We start from the raw sequence: 21262 nt of genomic DNA, 5'->3' as shown, positions 1-21262 counted from the left end.
GTAGCACGGGGCTCTGCCCGAGCAGCGAGCGAAACGTCCTTCCCGGCCGAAGGAGCTGAGAACCGAACCGCCAGCAAGGGGCCGCGCCGGGGAAGGGCCCGGGCAGGGCAGCCCGCCCCGCGCTGCCGGGAAACGAAAGCGAAAGGCGGCGCGGCGGGGCCGGGCCCGAGGCCGAGGCACCAGCCGGGGCCGGAGGGCGGCGGAGGGCGGCGGAGGGCGGCGGTGCCCCGGCGGTCCCGCGGCGCGGCCATGGCCGGGCAGCAGCCGGGCGCCTTCGCGCTGCTGGTGCGCGGCGACTGGGGCGCCGCCGAGCCGCCGGGCGCCCTGCGCAAGAAGCTGCTCTGCTACTTCCAGAGCCAGAAGCGCTCGGGCGGCGGCGAGTGCGAGCTGCGAGCGGGGCCGGCGCCCGGGCACCTCCTCGTCTGCTTCGCCCGCCACGACGGTGAGCGGCGCCGCGGCGCTCGGCCCGGCCGGGCCCCCCCGGGCCCCCCGGACCCTGCCGGTGTCACCGAAATCGCTTTTGGTAACACCGGGACCTCGGGGCCGCGCTCCCCGCCTTTCCGCAAGGCAATGCAGGAACGAGCTTGAGCTAGTGTATTGTAACTGAATATGCGATTTAATGTGTTAATGTATATTAAGCTGCAACTTTTATATTAGCTTTCTGCAAGCTAAAATATATTAACTTAGTTATATGTAATGTAATACGTATCATATACTATATGTGATATATATGCCGATAAATATGCATCCTAGACTATACAACATAGCATGTGTAGTATATATATTAACTTACCTATATAAACTTAGTTTTGATACTCTGTACTGTTCTCTAGATTGACTTTTGAATGATAAAACTTACTAGAATGTATATTAATGTATATAGTGCATTATGTGGTGTGCATTGTCTATTAAGTTATATATAAAAACTTAATTTCGATGCTCCATATTGTTCTCTAGATTGATTTTTGAAAGATCAAACTTACCAGAACGTAAGTTGACATGTATTGTATGTTAACTTGCATATTAATTTTGATGCGCAGTAGTAGTCTCTGGGTTGCACTTTGATAAAACATACTAGAATGTAAGTTAATATATGTATACTGTATTGTATGTTACATATGGTATATTGTATGCATTACATCACATGTCATAGTTAATATATTAACTTGCAGAAAGCATTAAACTATGGTTGTTTTATAAATATACTCTATATACTACATGTAAGCAATATATAGATTAAGTATATGTTTATAGCATATTATGTATTTGCTTGTAAGTGAATACATATATATGTTTATGTTTATATTTCCCCTCTGCCCCTTATCATGCCTGCCAGTCTGTGGCTCTGCACAGCTGAGTGAGTAGGAAGCGCTGCCCCGGGCCTCTGCTGCGGCACTGGCTGAAAAGGGCCTGCGAGGTGGCGTCCTTTCCCGTTCCTTCTCAGGAGGAAACCCTTGCGCCTGTCACGTAGCATCACGAGTTTACAGCTCTTTTATTTCCTGGCATAGTGCATGTGTCCTCATGTAATGGTGGAGAAGTGCTGAGTAGTTTAAAACTAATATTTCTATTCAGACTGTCACGGTTTTCTTTGTTTTCATTTAGTGAGGCAGCGAGTTCTTCAGAGACAGACTCATGAGCTGGATTTGGGAGAGAAGGGGAAGTTGAAGCTGCTTGTCACGGAGCCTGAAACAGCGGCAGCCACTGAAGAGGAGGCATCTGAGGAAAAATTAGTTCCCTCAAAGGAGAATAGAAAATGTAATCCTAACCAGAGCTTTGAAATATTGGTGAGAGTGTCGAATCGTTCATGGATGTTTTGCTTTAATTTTATTTTAGGCTCTGGGTGCCGTAAGCAAACTGCAAAAACAAGCTGAAGTGTTACCCATCACTCTGTGTATAAGAGACCAGAACAGTTCTTCATAAAATGAAAGTGTTGGTGCTTTTTTCTGCACAGCTCTCCAATTCTGTAGGGAGTTGTGCGGAAAATATCTCTGTGAGTTTGTCAACCCGACTTAGATGTTACATGGAAAGATAACCAGCCATCAACACTTTAGATATGATCACCAAGGATGGAGTTCATCTTGCCTTAGACCACATGCCTGGTTTTAGCTTCTAACATAGCTGTTTTAAGCAGAGGAGTGCCTCCATAGAGGGATTTATTTCCCTTATCCTGGATACCTACTCTAAAATGAGATATATATATAAACACATGTACTGAAACTCTTAATCCTAGGCCGGGTGTCTTTGTATTTCTTATGGTTAGGAGATTCTGCAAAGAACGGGGATGCATCTCCCTAATTCATTAATGTGTTTGGTTAGATCTCCTTTCAGCAATATTCTAGTAAGGTTTCTGATTTGAAATGTAATCCAGAAAATAGTACATCTGCACTAATGAAAAGTAAATACTCAGTCCCCAAGAAAGACCAGTTAATCAGGAAGTTCTTCAGTGATTGCACCCATAGATTTTTCTCTCTGTATGAAATCTTGTTTAATGCTATGTTTTGTAAGTTTTTCCTCCTTTTAAAATTATGTACTCAAAGTTACTATATACTTCTTTTAATTTTATATTTTTTTAGTTTATACTAGAGAGGAACCTGAAAGTAATGCTAAATGTTACAAAAAAATGTCCAGATGCTATTTCTAATACTTTTTGTTGCATCAACCTAGTTTTCATTTTCGGCTTTTTCATACCTGTCCTACTGGGCATGCTGGAGCAGCTGATTCCTGCAAGTGAGCTAATAAAAACACGGTAGCATATGTAGAGCAGTCTTCTGCGATTCTTTCTTTCTTTTTTTGCTCTGAAGAAGGAAAGGAGAGAAATGCTTGAAGAGCTAGAGACAAGATGGACATTCAGAAAATAAAAAGAGACTGGAAAGTGAAATATATTTATTCCAGGAAATGTGTGCCTTTATGTAATACGGGTTATCTCTGTTGAAGGTGACGCAGGGGAAGCCTCGCAGGCGACGGAGAGTTTTGTTTCCGGTGCTGAGCTGCAGGAGAAGTCGTGCTCCATGGAGAATATTGCAGAGCGCTCCGCAGGGACCCTGCCGTCGGTGGCCCTCGAAAACGTGCAGCACTTCAACACAAAATGCTTATGTATGCTGTTGGAGAACGTCAGCGGCCTAACAGTAGATGATGACTTCCGTGTGGAAATGATCCCTGAAATAAACACTGCCGTGGTTACCTTCGTCAAAAGTATCGGTAAGACCAAATGAGCGTTGTCAATTATTGCTGTGTGTGTGTATGAAAATAATAGTTTTCAGAGCTCACGTCCACTCCCATCAGAGATTCAAACAGTAAAAAAAAAATAAAATAAAAAATCAATCTATCTGGACTGTAGTCTATCAAGAAAGACGCGAGTCTTATTATATACGGCTTCCTCAAAATATCTGTCTGACCCAAATGTTACAGTGAAAGAAGATGATCATGCAATCTTCATGAACTGAAATCGGATGACAATGTTTCATTATCTTTACCTTATTTTGGGGTAGAGAAAGAAGAAATAGAAGCAGGCTGAGTATGGAGGTGGATTGTGCGAATTACTCGAGTAAACAAGGTCTCCATTTGACAAGACAGTAAAATGGCAAGAAGTACTTGTTTATACGCGAGGGGAATGGCAGGGGAGCCGGCAGAGACACAGAGGTAGCGAATAGCACAGAGTAACGTGGCTGCTTCCATTTTCCGCCTTTTATTATAAGACAGAGGAAAATTTATGTGCACCAAAGACAGTTTTGCTCCAAATACGGAGACTCAGCTTGTGTCTATGCCCTAAGTCATAGCCAGGACCGATAATCATGCAGTAAAACGTATTCAGTTACTACTGCTTTTCTGTTTGCAGATGCTGAAGAATTTGTCAAAAAATGTGAAGAAAACAAGCGAATTAAGAAATTTAAAATTACTGCCAGGCTTCTTGAAGTGACCCACAGCATCAAGGCTGAAAACATACCAGCTAGCGTTTCTACGGACTACATCACTGTTTATTTTGAGAGCACACGCAACGGAGGTGGGCCCGTGTCGGACGTCCAGCTCCTGCCCGAGGAGCACGCGGCCATCGTTACCTTCTGCAATCCCAAAGGTAATACCGCCTCGCTCCGTGGCCTGGCCCAAACAGGGTCCAAGGACCTGAAAGCAAATGACGGCAATGTGCAGTGGGCACCGTCCTGTGCCTGAGAAGGGCTGTGCCCTCGCAAGAGGCCCTGGGCAGCCTCTGCTCAGCTCCTGGCCTTGGCGTCACCTGCTGGTTTGAGCATCTTCCTGAGCTTGTCCCAGTGGGCAAGTTCTGACTGAGCATTAAGTAGGCTCTGATTAAGATCTCAGAAGTACCGCTACGTGTCTAAGGTTTCAGCACCTCTCCATCCAGGGCGTGCAGTTCTCTGTTACCAAGGGTTCGTTTTAATACCTGCTTTACCTGCTTTTTTGGGGATGTTGCCGCTAATGGTACTTCCCTTTACAGAAGTTTTTGTCTGTGATCTGATATTACAGCTTAATTGTATTTGAGGGTAGAGGAAGATAGATCTGTTAATGGCTTTGGCTTTGATAGTTAGCTTCCAAAAACTAACTGAGGTCAAACTTCTTCAGTATCTGGAAGGGATACAGCTAAATAACAGTCTTATTATTATTCCAAGTTTGGAGTCTGTGCCCCGTTTTGATGTCAGGACAACCACGGTAAAGAGCTCTCTGTTAGGAGACTCGCAGCTAATAATTTCCTTTACTTTTAATTAAAGGTATCTGCCAGGTGACTGTTTCTTTTCTCCTAATACACCCAGTATTTGCTTAAGAATATTTTTTGCATTAAGTTCCGATGTAATTTGGCTCATTGTAAGGTGTTCTTAAGTGCCTGTCAACTATATAAATACTTTCCTTTGTCCGTCTTCATTGAAACGGCATGGAAAACATGTAAGAGAATGCACTGGGACCTCGAGTTCTGTTTTAAGTTGGAGAATAAGAAACATTTCCTACTTAAAAAATTCATATGGTCCTGCACTATGCCAGTGTTTCCGTAGGAAATGAGAGCAGGGTAAAGCTCTACAGGTAAAAAGAGCTACAATTACATTTACCAAACTAGCTGGAGTCAAGCCTCTTCTCTTGTCCCCTACAGAATGGGTGGGAAATCACAAGGACATAAAAATAGCTCTTTCAAATGTAAAACCAAGTTATTTTATTCAACGTAATAGTTCTAAGAACAAATGCATTTGCTTGATTTGAAGTTAATGATATATATGTGTGCATGTGTATACATATATAAATTTGTATATATATGTAGATATATTTGTTTTAAATTTTAGATTTAAGCACTGTCTTGGAAAAGCAGCATTCACTTGAGCAGATGCCGATTTCCGTGCATCCCTATTACCATTCCCTGGGAACAGCTCTCTATGGAGAGGAAAGACCAAGTGTCAAGATGCCGGACCCCTTTGGGGTGCCGCTAGATCCCTACATCTGGCAGTTTTTACAAAGGCAGGACAAACTGATCCAAGAGATAAACCAGGAAATGGCCTTGTGCCACTGTGATGTGAAATGGCCGCAGACCGGTTGTGCACACCCAGAGATTATGTTGTGTCCTTCATCATCGCTCTCTGAGCAGAAAAAGCCGATGATTCAGTTAAGCAAAACATGGAAGCAGGAGGCTTCTGCGGAGCTCTCGCGCATCATGTCCCGCTACGCAGCCATAAAGTGTCAAGTAAATTCAGCGGATTGGGAAGAGGTGAAAGCCAGACTGGTGAAAGATGTTGCCTTGATCGTAGTGGATGCTTCTGAGGAGATGGTGGTGATCGCCGGCAGCAGAGCGGCTGTGGACAGTGCAGAGAAAGAAGTGAGGGAATGCATGGAAAAAGCCATGAAAGAAAGCGAAAGGCAAAAACAGAGTATAGAAATTTCTGTGTCAGTGGTGCCAGGGAAGTATGCAGTTTTGCACAATGCTGGGCTAGAAGAGAATATTTACAAAGAATATCCATGCTTAAAGATCTTTTATGATGATACCAAAAAAACTATCCAGTTGTGTGGATTACCTGCGGAGGTGTATAAAGTCAAAGTTGACTTACTGGAAAAGGTACTGAACATGCCATGTAAGTCAGTTAACATTGCTCCCCATGTTTTCCAATATCTACAGTGTGTAGATAATAAAAAAATGTCAGAGATATTATTTACTTCGAAAAAAATTAAGGCTTTTTATGAGCTTGAGGATAATACTGTAGTGCTGTTTGGAGACTCTTCTAAAGATCTTTTAGATGCAGAAAAGCAAATAAAGACTGATTTGGACTATAAGTGCATTGATCTGGAGGACTCTGAAGTCATTAAAAAGGAGGAGTGGAGGAGTCTCGTCGTCTTATCATGTGAGAAGCACAATTATTCCCAGAAAACTGTAATAATTGATGAACCTGTTGGAAAAGAAAATCAAGTGATCATTACTGGCTTTTCTAAAGCTGTAGCAGAAGTTTATGAGAACATTTTTGATTTCATAGATAGAAACACACACATGGAAAAAGTAATCCCAGCTAAGTCAGTGGCAGTAGTGCAGTTCGTAGAGAAGGAAAAATCCAGTGTTTGTCTTGAATTCAGGAAGAAAGGTGTGACAGTATGTTTTGACACCAAGGCACCATGTATTTCTCTAAGCGGACCAAGAGCAGAAGTGCCAAAGGTAGTCACCGTATTTGAGCAAATTCTCTCCTCGCTGTGCTCTAAAACTGTGCTAATTGATAAACCAGGAGCCAAAGAATTTTTCACAGAGAGGAAAGATGGGTATATTTTGGAGGCAAAGCAGAAATACAACTGTTTGATTAGTCTGAAAGCAGAAGAACAAGAACAAAAGGGTGAAAAAGTTGATAATAAAGGGGAAAGAGAGCTCCACTACAAGGAAACCCTGGAAAGTGGAGTTGTAATAGCAGTCTATAAAGGTAACTTGTGTAATTATCCTGTGGATGTTGTGGTAAATGTATCGAATGAAGACTCAAAACACTCTGGTGGCCTTGCTGGGGCCCTTCTACAAGCGGCTGGTCCAGACCTGCAAAGAGAGTGTGAGCAGTTTGTGGAGAAGCACGGGCGCCTGCAGCCTGGATGCACCGTCGTCACCGGCGCAGGGAGGCTCCCCTGCAAGCACGTGATTCATGCTGTTGTGCCCAGGTGGAGGAAAAAAGAGATAGAAAAATGTTTGCACTCCGTAAGGAAGACAGTGAGGAAATGTCTACAACTGGCCAAAACGTATAATCATCGCTCCATAGCTTTCCCTTCTATAAGCATTGGGATTTGGGGCTTCCCGCTGCAACTGTGTGCCCGTTCAATTGTATCGTCCATCAAGAAAACCTTGGAAGAATCCATGGGGGACAGCAGCTTGAAGGAGATTCATCTCATGGATGATGCAGACAGAACAGTTCAGGTTCTGAGTGAGACAGTAAAACAAGTGTTTACTGCTAAATCATCCTCCTGGACATCGCTGCCCCAGCCCTCTGACAGCCGTAGCCCGAAGGGAAGCCAGAAGGCCAAGAGAAAAGAGGATCTGCAGATGGTTACAACAAATGAAGGACTGCGCATCAGACTGGAGAAAAGAAACATTCAGGATGCCACGGTAGGCCTTCAACTTTCCTGGTCCTCTCTAACTTGATGCGATTCAAATTTAAATAGAAAATGAAGGACAGTAGGTTAAACGGTTTTACAAGATGGTTGCAACATAGAGAAACACAGGTTCTGTGCTAGCTAAGCAAGGAAGCAAAATTGCAAGGCCAATATTCAGATTTCATATTGGCATCTGTCATTTTGAAGTCCTTTCTAATGCACAGCCATGAATTAAGTCAAGCTGTTTAGTTCCTAGGTGTATTTTATTTTTCAAGATCTAGGGTAAACATGTAAAACATTTTAAGAGAGGTATTCATATGATCTAGGTATCTAGGCTGGATATTGGGGGAAATCGGAACCCATCTGGGACATCGTGAGTCACGCTAACGGAGGGTGTAGCATATTTTTTACCTCCCTTCTCTTTGGGTGGGTTATTGACATCGTTGTTGTAGAAATTACTGGGCTTTAGAAAAGCAACTCCACAGAAGAGGGCATGCCTAGCTTACTTGGCCAAAGTCTAGACCTGATTCTGCTTTGATTTTTTTTTTTTACTTTTTCTATTTTCATTGTTTTTGCTAACAAAGAGGTTTGCTGCTATTCACCTGCTCCATCTAAACTCAGTTTACACCTCTGACTTAGCCTCTTTGTCATGATTTTTTCTTTACTTCAGTGATGCAAAATGCATCTTGATAATTCTCTCTTTCAACAACCCCAGATTTTTACAGTTTGGGAGTTTAAAATCCTCTCTGAATCTCATCTCAGCTCCTTCCTAAAGTTGTTATTATTGTCGTATTGTTTCCATATTAGTTGCTTTTCTTGTCACTTTGGTGTTTGTAAAGGCTTCTTCCAATAGAAGAGCAATTTTCAGACGGAGAAAAGCCCAGTGTGACACTTGTCTTTAAACCAGCTCCCTATGTAGTGCGATAGTGGAACTGCAAAGCAAAGAGTAGGCTCGGAGCTTTGCCTCTTTTGCTTTGGGAAAGCACAGCAATCTTCACCTCCCTTTGGTGTGCAAGATGCTGCTTTTCTGGTAAGGTGTATACAGTCCCACTTCAGGAAAAGGGAGGAAGGGAACATTGTACTTTATGCATTACCTGTACCTTATACGGTACATATATTTTATAGGTGTGTATCACTGGCTTGTGATGATGCTAGAGAAGAAGGAGCAATTCAGCAGCAGTCCTTCACAGGGAAATGTAGACAGGGCTCGGGTGTGAGGAGAGGGGACGAAGCGGACTGCAGAGGCTGGGTTCATTTCAACAGCTCCGCGTCTCCCAGGGACAGGCGACTGCTCGGACCTGTGTTGCGGATACACTGGATGCGATGCCTCCTTCCGTGGGTTTCCGACAAGTCCAGGAATACTCAGTGCACGGGATCTGTGCTGAAAATGGGGTTATTTCTCTGTTGGCATCCTGTCATTCTTATTGCATTTTGCTTTGGTAGTCTTGGTTTGTATTTTTACTTAAAATCTGGCTATAGATATTTTTCTTGTAATTTTGTTTCAGACGGATGTTATTGTCAACAGTGTTGGCATGGATCTGCAGCTTGGTGTGGGGCCTCTTTGCAGAGCTTTGCTGGAGAAGGCTGGACCAGAACTCCAGTTAGAGTTTGAGAAGGAAAAGCAAGGACAGGTAGCTGGTCAAGGGACCGTGCTCCGCACTGGTGGATACAATCTGCCCTGCAAATCTGTGCTTCATGCCATTCTTCCCGCCTGGGACGGAGGAAAAGGACAGGCTCTGAAGGTAGATTTTAATTATTTGAAAAGCCTTTAATTTTGAAAACAGATTTATTGGGGATCCCATCCTGAAGTTTCAGATTGAAAAATAGTTAATTTAGATGTCTCAGCTCCATTTACTTCTGTTTGAGTGACCTTAAAGATGTCTTGATGCCTGGGTGCCACTGAGGGCTTTTCTCATACCAGTGTAGTCTCTATGGAATTAATAATAAATTATATAATCTTCAAAAAAACAAGATCTTTGCTGTGTTTTACAGATCCTAGAAGACATAGTCAATTGTTGCCTGCAGAAAACAGATGCACTTGCACTGAATTCGATCACTTTCCCAGCAATTGGAACTGGAGGATTTAGATTTCCCAGATCCACCGTTGCTAAATTAATGTTCGACGCGGTGTTCAAGTTCAGTAGCAGTCATGCTCCGAAGACTCTCCGGGAAGTTCATTTTCTCTTGCACCCGAATGATACCGGTAACATTCAGGTAGTTCTTCTCATGGTCAAGCCTTCTGTGTGGAGCGCTGTTCTGGTTATGCCTTACCAATATATTTTAGCTATATTGCTTTCTTGAGGGAATAATTCAGCGCTTTCATATTGCATTGGGTCAGCGAAAGCGGGCTGTCTCTCCGGTGTTTCATTGCCTCACCTAGGCGCCTTTTCTCTCACCCTAGGCTTTTACCAGTGAACTAGAACGTAGGATAGCTGAGAATCGCGGTGTGGCAGCACCACAGCAAAGTAAGTTTTCTAGGGGCGGGAGGGGGGACACGGGGGAGAAGGTAAATATTTTTAAGCAATTTTATGCACACGCAGGTGACAGACGAAACGTCACCAAGACACAGAGTATTTTTTTTCCTCCCAGTGGACTGACAATCTTAAAAAATTCTTAAAGGTGAAATTATATTATTGAGGGCATGCTCACCTCTTAGTGAGGCCAGTCATATTATGTAGAAGAGGATGTCCTGATGGGAGAACCATAGTTTGTCATACCCAAAGGGTATGAGAAATTGGAGTCACCTTGCCAAGTAAGCTGTAAATAACATGTACATCTGTACCTTTAATCCCCCGTATAGAGATATACAGAATGGTTACTTTCCTCCCATTTATGAGTTAACAGTAGCGTGACACAGTAGAAAAAACACATCAGTGAACTGCATGAACAGCAGGGACTTCTGTGAATAGATGGTTCCTTTTTTCTCAATTCCTCTCAGTATCGATGAGAAAAAAGTTAAGAGTGAACATATAAAATATGCATTAGAGATGTTTAGACTACTAAGGCACAGATTTGTATCTGTGAGGATAAAGATGAAATAACTTATAAAGCAGTGGTGTGGGATCTCCGTTACTGGTATTACTTAAATTGAAGCTGGATACTCTGTTTCACGTGACAGTTAATTCAGGAAGGGCTGCTACGCAGCTGGTCCACAGATAACCACAGCAGTCCTGTCTGAATTTATAGTGCATGAGTTTACAGGAATAGAGATGGTTTCACTTTCACAGTATATAAATAGGACGAATACCGTACCTCCCTACTTTCAGCGATGGAGTAAACGGAAGTAGGCAGAGGCTCTCTAGATGCCATCAAGTTGGTTTCACATTCCTCAAAAGGATATGTTAGATTTAGCTGGCAGCTATTTATCCAACATATAAACTTTCCGTAAATGGAAGAGAATAATAGTCAAAACTAGAACAGAACTGTTTTAAGTTTTTTTTTTTTTTCTTTTCCTTGCAGCTTTCATTACAGCTGTTACGACTAATGCATTGGGAGTTCATGAAATGCAGATCGGTCCTATTACGCTCCAAGTAATTAATGGAGATATTACTAAAGAAGACACAGATGTTATTGTAAACATATCAAATCCAACATTTAATGCCACATCAGGTATTGCATTGAATATATAGTTCTTTAATGGTAAATTCGTGCTAGCTTTTAGAAAGGGAAGGGAAAGAATTGTCCGTATGTGAAACTTCTTATAAAGTATTTTTCAGATAAGAGAGTGAGAGTGGTGATTTGTCAGAAAATAAATCTCAAACCATCTAGGGTTTTATATATGCTCTGAATATTCCATTTCATTAACCAAACTACTCGAACAGAAGACTTCTGACCAGATTTTTATTGCTTAACTAAAAGGGAACTGTTAGATCAAATATAATGCTGGAAAAATGCTGTGGTCCTAATGCATCCCTCTGTTAGCCAAAGCTCTGATTAAGAAAATTGACCTGTAAGAAGCCGAAAATACTTTGGTGACGGTGTGAATTGTAAGAATGAAGGACAGCAAATGATACAGTTCAGAGCGACCAGAGGGTTTGGTGAGGAGCATGCTGTTTGCTGGTGGAGCGATGAAATCGGAGCTATTTGTTACGATTTCTAATCAATAACGAAGGCAGCGCTCTCCTTGCAGCCAGTACAGCCTGCCACGGAGGCCGCGTAGGGCAGCTGGCAAGGTTTTACACTCTGCGGGAATTTGGGGTGTTCATAGACTATAGAATTTGGATGAAGTTTTGAGTAGAGGTAGCTAAGCTGACTTATTAAATGTGTTATGCTTTTTCTTGTCTCATTTAAGGGGTCTTCAAAGCAATTATGGATGCCGCTGGTTCCCAGGTAGAAGGAGAATGTGCTCAGTATGGTATGTTACAGCATCCTATTTTGTTTGGTTAGATTTTTCTGAAAATTGAACTTAATGTTGTTATTATGATTCTCTACTCTGATAGTGTAATTATTGTATCAGAAAAAAATAGCTTTCACTTTAAGGAATTTTGAAAAATCCTGTTGTCATGACACCCTCTTGGAGATGCTAAGAAGTGCTTGGAAATTATTGTAGTTTAAGGTCTTGACTCCTGAGATTATTCATGCGTGTGCCTGACCTAAGAACAGAAATAGTCTAATTGACTTTAGCATAATTTTTAAGCTCACCTATTATCAGCTCTGGGGTGAAGTTTTAAGACTGATGCCAGTACTGAGGAAAAGTGATGGGATATTTTCTGTTGGTCTAGGCAGGTGCATGACTTCCTAAGTTTCTTAAGAAAAGGCAGTCTGGTTTTGTATTCACAGATGCGCAATTATTTTTCTTTGAAATAATGTAATTCTGCTTGTTACCCTGATCACTTCTTCTGTAGTGTCCGCATTTGGCCAGACCAACACAGTAGTTAAATCACTGCTCGCTGTGGGTGACCCCCAGGAGCGCAAGATGGAAGAGGTTCTGGGCTGCAAAAACAAAACGTTGCTCCTGTGAGTCCAGGAGTTAGCTTTCGAGATGGACTTTCTTGGATATTTTTCTCATCTTTGGCTCTGCGGCCTCTCCCTTATTACAGCCTGGTCCAGCACATGCAGAGCATCTCTCAGTCAGTCATTACTTTTGTGACCAGTGAAGTGGTTTAGAACCCTATATTCATGAGTCCGTCCATCCTCACAAAATTACTACATTTTTAGATGCTTGTAATCAAACACAAGTGCTCTGAAAAACGCAAAAGTCTTTTTAGAGATTCCATACCACAGTTCTTAGGTGAGTTGGTCATTATCTCAATGACATTATTTTAACTGTTCAGCTCTTCTGCAGAATCATAATTTGAGGCTTTAAGGTATAGGTGGCACAAGAAAGTATTTCTCATACAAATGAATTGGGCATGTTCCATTGGCATGCTTTTAGATAAGTGAGCTGTACAAAGTAAATGTGTTTAACTTGAACATAAATTCATATGTTGTACTTAATAGGAAACTATTTCTTACCAGAGGTCCCAAATGTGTTTACTGTAACACAGAAAATTACAGTCAAACAGAAAATATGGTCACTTGAGTCACTGTCTCAAAGAAATTCTGAAATCAGAAGATTTGCAGAGAAAATCTGAATCAACTAAAACCAGGATAATAGAGCGCACAGTGGCTTTCTTTCCACTTTTTCCACTCTTCCACTCTGTATTACTCCAGTGTACGCTAGCATCAATATAAACAGCTGCATTATCAGAAGGGGTGGCCACTCTGAAAGTGTTGCGTCTCCTTCTTTATCTTCTCTCGTCCAGCTGGGCAGCTTCAGAGTGGCTTTGTTACTACACAAGGCGGAAAGCTGCTGTGCAGCAAAATCATCCACTTGATTCACAATCTGGATGTGAAGAATCAGGTCGCCCAGGTGCTCCAGGAGTGTGAGCTCCAGATGTACGCCTCCGTGGCCTTCCCAGCCATTGGAACAGGTTTGTGTTTTCCCGGGAGAGCGACCAGGGTTGCGATGGGGGTATTTCAGCAACTGGGACAATGTTAATGCCTGCAATAGGGAAAGCAGATTTCTGAAGAAACTGCATAAACTGTGATTTGTGAAAATTCACTGGGGTCAGTTCAAACACTACCAGCACAGTGATACCAGTCTGTATCAACTGGGACGTTCTTTCTGCTTTCTGCATTTGGCCTCGATTCAAATATTGTTCACTGACTGATATATGTTTTGTATTTTCGCTTAGGTCAGGCAGGACAGAGTCCAGCAAAGGTAGCTGATAACATGTTGGATGCTATAGTTGAATTTGCAAGCAAAAAAGCAGTACAGCATTTGAAAAAAATTAGAATAGTCATCTTCCAGACAAAGATGAACGGTGAATTTTACGAAAGCATGAAGAAAAGACAAGAGTTAGATGCCTATGATTCTGATACGGATGAATCTAAGTTAGCATGTAAGTAGGTGGGTTTTCCATTTGCGTGGGCACATAAAACTAAAATCTTTTAAACAAAACTAAAAGAAATGTTTTACCATGTACTTCTTTACAGCATTTTCATTCAGCAAAAAACAATCCACTGAGAAGAAACAACCTGTGGTTTTGGAGAAGAAAGTTGAGTTAGTCACATTCCAGATTTGTGGAGAAAGCCAAAAAAATGTGGATGATGCTGCATCTTGGATAAAGAATTCGATTTTAAAGGAACAAAGTGAAAACATTATTTCAGATGAGCTAATTGAAAGTTTTGATCAGAGGCAGATTAAGACTCTGGCAGATCTTCAGAGAAGAAAACATGTTACCATTCAGCTTGAAAACAACCAGTCTCCCCCACACGTTAAAATTTCTGGTATTACCCGAGATGTCTATTCTGTTTCTATGGAAGTTCAAAATATGATCCAAAAACTTAAGGATACTCAAGAAGAACAATCCAAGGCAGAACTTGTTTATAACCTGGTCGAATGGCGGTATCCAGGAAGCAATGATACTTTTGTAGCTTTTGATAAACTGACAAATATGCAGCTGGAGGATGCCAAAATAGCTAAAAAAGCACATGTTACTGTCAAAATTAAGAATAAGAATTACAAGGTGGATCTCAACACTCTACAAGCTAATGATGACCAAGGAACAACATTCAGCATTCAACGTGTGCCAAAGAATGAAGGTAATTTACAGCTCTGTTAATCAAAAAAATTTAATGATGATTAGTGAATGATAATTTTGATAAATACAAACTTAGGTATTCCAAAGAAGTAAAGCTATTCCACAACATTTTGTTTATTATTTCCTTTTTTTTTTTTTTCTTTTTTTCTTTTGCTGGACATGCCACAGCCAGCAGTCTTTAGTTTCAGAATTAGTGGTGGGTATGACCAAACCCAGAACTTTATGTTTAAATACAAAACACATCCATACCTATGTGACCCACAAGCACAGGTTTCACGCGTAAGTCTGACGAAGGAAGGAAGTGGTGTATAAAATAACGAGCAAAATTCTTCTGTGGTTCTAAAACCTGTTTTAGCCGAGTGCTAGTACTGGGGTGATCAGACTCGTGGTGAGATGTAAAACCTTATCAGCGCATTACAGAACTAGCGATTTATTGGAGAGAGAGAATATTCTCGGGAGAAAGCATTGCGCAAGGTGTTGTCCTCTCAGCGCTCTGCATCCAGCCCGCTGGGAAGAGATGTGCCTGTAAAACCACGCTGGCTGGCTGGGCTAATCCTCCCACCCTTGTTTCGCAGAGAAGCAGGCGGTAGAGCTGCCGGCGGAGTGGGAAGACATGAAGGAGGAGCGGGTCAAGGTGGTGATCCTCCCGCCGGCGAGCCAGGAGTATCTGGACGTGCAGAAGGCCTTTCAGAAAACCTGTCCCAGCCTCCCCATAGAGAAGGTGAGGTCCTATGAAAAAAGCGAGCTCTTTGGCTGAAAACGTCGATAGACGCTCTACGTACTCGTCCATAAAGTGTCCGCAGGCTAATATACCTCCCGCGTGTCAACCTCCGCAGCACGGCACCAAACCGCGTTTCCTACGGCTTGCGTCGGCATTTCTTCCTCACCGGTCACGCAAAGCCAGTGGCTGCCAGTCTTCAGGATGAGTTTGCGTCCAGCTAATTGGCTACTCAGTGTTTCCACTTGGGAAGCTCAGTGTTGAAACGGATCTAGATAGGGAAGCCGTGGCCAGGTCCGCTCCCGGCTGGAGCGCCGCTGCCCCAGCAGCTCCCCACAGCCCCGACCTCGCAGGCTGGCCGTGAAGCTCTTCACTAGCTCACCGCCTTCAGAGCGGACTTCTTCCCTGCCAGGCTCGGTGCTGGTTTTAACCAAAACGTTGGGAGTTGCTTCTGTTTGCTGAAAAGTCTGCGAAACACTGTACGGAAAGATAATGGCCAAGGAGAATGTGGAATTATTTAGAAGCAAGGAGGGGCAATAAGTACGAGGAAATAAGATAAAAATAAGAGTGGGAACAGGTATTTGAAACAATTTTCTCCTGTGATGAGACTCGCTGAGTGTGATCACTAAGACATGAATAGAGGAAAATATAAGTGTAGAAGGGGAAAGATCAAGTAATGGCATGTCTTTTCCATTGAAAATGGAAAGCTCTGAGTCCTTTTTCTGCTGAAAATGGAAAGCTCTTACAGCAATGCCTTTAAGATTATACTTGGATGCAAATATACTATATTTCCCCCAAGCTATATTCAGATTGTTCGCATAAGGAGCCAGCAACATCTATCTTCCTATCAGTTTATTTTTATATAGCAGTTTCTCATAGGCTGCTAAGCTACACAGCGAAGGGGTAATTTTGACTTTCAAGCTGAGATCTAGAAGAGAAACATTAAACGTAATGCTACAGCCTAGCCTTTAGTGGCAAAATCATCAGTAAGGATGATTAGGATGTACAGAATGTGTGCTACATGAATGCCCCATTGCTTCTAGCCGTAGTGCAACTGCTTATTTCCAAAAATACCGGTGCATAGCTGCCATAATCGCCTATGTACCTGGTATATTAGGCAAGGTGGGTGTATGACAAAAATTACCAAGTTCAAAAACATTTTTGTAAGCTAGTACTTTGGTGTCTCATTTTGCAGAGGCTCACATACCCAGTTCCCCAACCGGAACCACACGCTAACAGGGCAGCGTGCTAACTGCTCTCCTTCTTTAAGCTTGGTTTTGTTTTAATGCTTTGCTGTCATGATAAATACGGGTCCCTACAAATACAGCTCTATTTTGTTACTTTGCAGATTGAAAGAATACAAAATCCCTTCCTCTGGCAGACCTACCAAATCAAAAAGAGCTCTCTGGATGTGAAGAACAAAAATGAAAATAATGAGAAGTTGCTGTTTCACGGGACAGGGAGCTCCTCGCTGAGCACCATCAATTACAACGGATTTAATCGTGGCTTTGCTGGAAGGAATGGTGAGTCATTCCCCAACGCAGTTAACTCCTTCTACACGTGCCTGATATTCGAGGGGGGTAACAGCGTGATAGTGCTGTAGGCACAACATGAGGCCTGAATGAAGTTGGAGAACAAAATCAAAGTGACTCTAGAGCACAGCCTGCAAGGACAGAAGCTCTGACCTGGTCTGTCGACCTCTTGTTTATGAACCCCACCATCGAGGAGATCTCAGAGGAAGCTCATCTGCTCTGAAAGCAAGCCCGGGCGACCTTCGAGAAATGCTTGCTGGCGCCTGGGCGCCAGGGCTGCCCTCAGCATCCTCCCGTCTTGGGCAAAGGCAGCTCATAGAGTAGCGGTGCAGAGACTTCTCCTTTTGCCTCCGAAGATAAGCACAGCACAAGCAATCAGATGATCCCATTCCACCCACTTTTTTTTTTTAACAGATGAATCAATTTAAATTAATTAATTATTCCTTCCCCTTTAATAGCTGTGGGGGACAGCTATTAATTATATAGCAGAAAGATTTTTTCTATTAGTTCAAAGATTGTTTTTTGGTATTTTTTCTTTTCCAGTTCCTCTAGCACAGCCATGCAATGTTTAGTATCAGATTGCATTCAAAGATGAGGAACAGGATCCAAAGAGGTGGAACTTGGGCTGAATTTAGGTGCCGGTTGCTCTTGGAAGTCCCGCCAGCTTACCCCAAAAGTGCTTGCTTTTTCTTCTTAAGGTTTTCTGCCTTGAGACATAATTGTACACGCATAGGGCTGGCTTCATCATGAGAGAGCCGGACGCTTAATTCAGATCTAATTGACACTTTAGCCTGATCTGGATCCAGTCTGTCTCAAAGAACCATGCTTCCTCCAGCTTCTGACTCTGAAGTGTAACTGGAAAACTGTAATTACAATTCTGTAGTCATTTTAAGATGAAAAGACTGCTGAAAATTTGCAGTGTAGTAGATAGAAAATTGCATGAGGCTAAACAGAGAGAAGAATCTTTTTCTCTGTAGGAAAGGAAACCTGGGAGATGACAGCTCCGCTGCTCTGTACCTGACATCCAAGCAGATTCATGCTGGATTCTGGTACAAACGATTATTCCGAGAACTGTGCTGTTACCCAATTTGTCACTTACACCAATTTATCATTTATTCTGCAGAATAATAAAAAAAAAAGTGGGGAGGAGCTTTAGGGCTGCTTCTGTGAATACAAACACTAACTATTTGGAACTGTTGTCCTTCCAAACAGGTGCCATGATTGGAAATGGGACCTACTTTGCCGTCGAGGCGAATTATTCTGCTCAGGATACTTACTCCCGACCAGATACGAATGGCAAAAAATACATGTACTTGGCTCGGGTCCTCACGGGGCAATACTGTGCCGGGAGCGTGGGCCTCATTACTCCACCACCAAAAAACCCAGCAGATCCTACCGACCTGTATGACAGCGTGGTCGATAACGTGAATCTTCCAAGGATGTTCGTCATATTCAATGACATTCAAGCATACCCGGAGTACCTGATTACTTTCAGGAAATAGAATATTTTTAATATAAAGTGCCAAGGGGCAGCCTGCAAGGACTTATTTAAAACATTCACTCTCGGACGGAATAACCTTGCTCGCCAGTGCAGTTTTCTCAGGGATCCACTGACCTTTGCTGCCATTAAGAGTCCAAAATGGACTTTGCGGTCGCTGTTTCACCCCTGCCCCATGCCATCGTGGCGCACTTAGCGACCTCCAAGGTGTAAATTCCTAAATCTGTAGCCGTGTCTTAGGGGCACTCGCTGCATCACGGAAATCAGAACTTGGCTTTTGGAATTTTTAAGATAATAATAATAAAAATAAAAAAACCCCTGATTTCTTCCAGGCAGCATGGAAGCATTAACCCTTGGATAGAGTTGCCCAGAGTAACCTATGGGGCACTCTGGGTTACCCAGCTCAAAATCAAACACTGGAAAATTATTTAAGTTCTGTGAAACAGCAGCGTCTACCCAGCTGAAACGCATCTTCGCAAGCTGGATGCACGATGACAGCGGTAATTTCTTGCACTGCCAGTCGAAAGCCGTATCGATTTGATTTTAATAAAAGTAATTTCAAGGAGCTGCGTCACGTTCCTGAGTCGCTGTTGGTAGGACCCGAGGGAGGCGCGTTGGGGCCCGCAGCGCCGCCCCGGCGCCGGCCTGAGCAGGGGGCCAGGGGGGCCGGGGCGCCCCAGCAGCGCGCGCGGGCCAAGGAGCGCCACGACCCGCCGCGGCCGCAGTGCCCCGCGCTGGCGCCCGCCGCTGCTGCGCGGCTGCTTGGCCGGCGCCGGGCACGCGCGGCTGTGCAGCGCTGCGGGGCCGAGGCGCCGGAAAGCGCCGTGTTGTGCGTGGCGCTGCTCCGCACTGCACCCGCGGCAGGGCGCTCCCCCCGCTGCAGTGCCCCACATGCACTGCACACGCCGCAGGGTGCTGTCCCCACCTCCGCTGCCCGCGCTGCAGCATCCCGCCTACACTGCACATGCTGCTCCGCCAGCGCTGCCCGCGCTGCGGGCAGGCCCCGCCCCCGCCCTCGGCTCCGCTCTCCGCCCCTCTCCGCGAGGCGAGCCGCGTCCAATCAGGAGCGCCTACCGCCCCCGCCCCGCCTCCCCCCCGCTCCCCGCTTCCCTATTGGCGGCGGCTGCTGCCAGCCGCGCTGCCTCCATGGAGACGCGGCGGAAGGGCAGCCCAAGATGGCTGCCGAGCCGGGCGGCGGGCGCCGCTGTCCCCGGTCCCGGCTGCCGCTCGCCGCCCTCGCCGCCGTGCTGCTCCTGCTGCCGCTGCCGCCGCCGGGCTGCGCCCGCGCCGCCGCCTTCCCGCCCTCCGCCGCGTCCTCCTGCCACCACCGTGTGCCCCGCGGCGGCGAGGTGCGGCCGCCGGCGGGTCCCCCCGGGCGGCGCGGGGCCCCACATCCCCCGTGCCGCCGCCGCCGGGTGCGGGGCGCGAGGGGCGGCGGGGCGGGAGGCGGCTGCGCCTCGGGGCGCGGGCGGGCTGTGTCCCTCCCTCCCTCCCTCCCTCATGGCGCGGTGCCCCTCTCCCGCAGGTGGTCTATCAGGTCCCTCTGAAGGAAAATCACGTCTTGAAGAGACATGTGGGGCAGCAGCTGCGGATTAAGACCGTGTACGACGGAAGCGTTGAGGAGTAAGTGTCATGTCGCAGTCACTTCTTTCCTCCCTATCTAAGAATGCAAATCCTTTCGATTAAAACTCCTTTTTTTTTTTTAATATATAGTTTGCTACCTGAGAAAAGACACCTTATAAAGGTATGTTATATTTGCTTTGCTTTTTTTGTTTGTGTGTGTTTTGTTATATGGATGAAGTTAAGGCTTTGCCAGTTTAATTAAAGGCTTTGATTACTAGCTATTTCATATCCCTTTAATCAGGGAAACCAGGTCTTTGTGTACTCCTCTCTCTCCTAAATACTACTTGGTCAAATGTTGTGTAACAGTTGCTTGCTCTGACTCAACATTCAAAAGTTTCAGTGAGCAATGTGTTTTTAAAAATTTTTGGTAGCCTTGAGAACAATGTAAGTATCTCTCATTGCTCTTCTTGAGACACTTGTGTCAGTAAGGAGTACAAGAAAGAGGTAGGAGCTCTGGGGGAATTTGTGATGGACAGTTCCAGTGACTAGTAAGTTCAGGCCTGAAATAGATTCAACATCTTTGAAGCTGTACATCCAAATTATGACTGGCTTCTTGCTCGTTCTGTCATTCTAATACCAAAATATGGGAGTGCTGGAACCAAACATTTCCTGCGTATGTTGATAATAATTGAACTTCCTAAGAAGCCATTAGGAAGTCTGGATCTCTGCTACTCTGCCATACCACAGCATCTAGGAAATTCCATGTAACTTGATAGTTAGTGCTTGTAAGTCTGCACTGGTACTAGGTGACTTTTATTTTTGTTTTGTTTAGAACAAACTCTTTCCACAAGCTATTTCTTATTTGGAGAAGACTTTTCAAGTGCGCAAATCTACAGGCACTATATTACTAAGCAGGTATGTGAAAGTTGGTTGAAAATTGCTTTCTATATTTGATATTTAAGACTGTATTGCATAGACTTTAGGATAAGAATGGAATAAGAGCATAAGAAATTCCCTGTGGGATCAGACCAATGGTTCATTGGGCCCACTATTCTCTTTCAGATACTGGCGGTAGGATAAGCTGTTTAGGGAGAATGCACAAACCTGGCCACCTTCTGTGGTCAGCATCTACATTGGTTATATCAGAGATTTTAAAGGGTACGCACCCTGCCTGTTTCCTTTTATAGGTATCTCCATTTATGAACCTGTTCCTAATCTCTCTTTGGACCTGTGGATACTCCTATAACAACTGGAAGCGTTGTGTCTTCCAGTGCAGCATAACCAACACTTCTCACCATGAAAGTTACAATGATGCTGTATT

At 44.1% G+C, this 21262-nt stretch overlaps 2 protein-coding genes across 2 annotated transcripts in view; both read left to right on the top strand.

Moving 5' to 3' along the window:
- The first annotated feature begins 249 nt into the window (after positions 1–249).
- On the top strand, positions 250–18936 carry LOC106498434 (protein mono-ADP-ribosyltransferase PARP14-like). Its single transcript, XM_067299335.1, has 16 exons — positions 250–442; positions 1603–1755; positions 2935–3198; positions 3836–4072; positions 5283–7558; positions 9051–9287; positions 9538–9759; positions 9947–10010; positions 11005–11154; positions 11837–11899; positions 13290–13457; positions 13722–13928; positions 14023–14631; positions 15206–15351; positions 16697–16871; positions 18093–18936. The coding sequence occupies exons 1-16, from the start codon at positions 250–252 to the stop codon at positions 18380–18382; spliced, it is 5454 nt and encodes a 1817-aa protein (XP_067155436.1). The 3' UTR covers positions 18383–18936.
- LMLN (leishmanolysin like peptidase) overlaps positions 18870–21262 on the top strand; it is a 15126-nt gene continuing 12733 nt past the window's right edge. The window contains exons 1-4 of the mRNA XM_067298638.1: positions 18870–18971; positions 19904–20001; positions 20092–20122; positions 20774–20856. Coding sequence (XP_067154739.1) covers positions 18870–18971; positions 19904–20001; positions 20092–20122; positions 20774–20856 — 314 coding nt within the window. The remainder of the gene's footprint in view (positions 18972–19903; positions 20002–20091; positions 20123–20773; positions 20857–21262) is intronic.

Source organism: Apteryx mantelli, chromosome 6 (assembly GCF_036417845.1).
Source record: "Apteryx mantelli isolate bAptMan1 chromosome 6, bAptMan1.hap1, whole genome shotgun sequence".
Lineage (NCBI taxonomy): Eukaryota > Metazoa > Chordata > Aves > Apterygiformes > Apterygidae > Apteryx > Apteryx mantelli.
The sequence above is the reverse complement of the archived record's forward strand: the minus strand, read 5'-3'. Positions and strand labels throughout refer to the sequence as shown.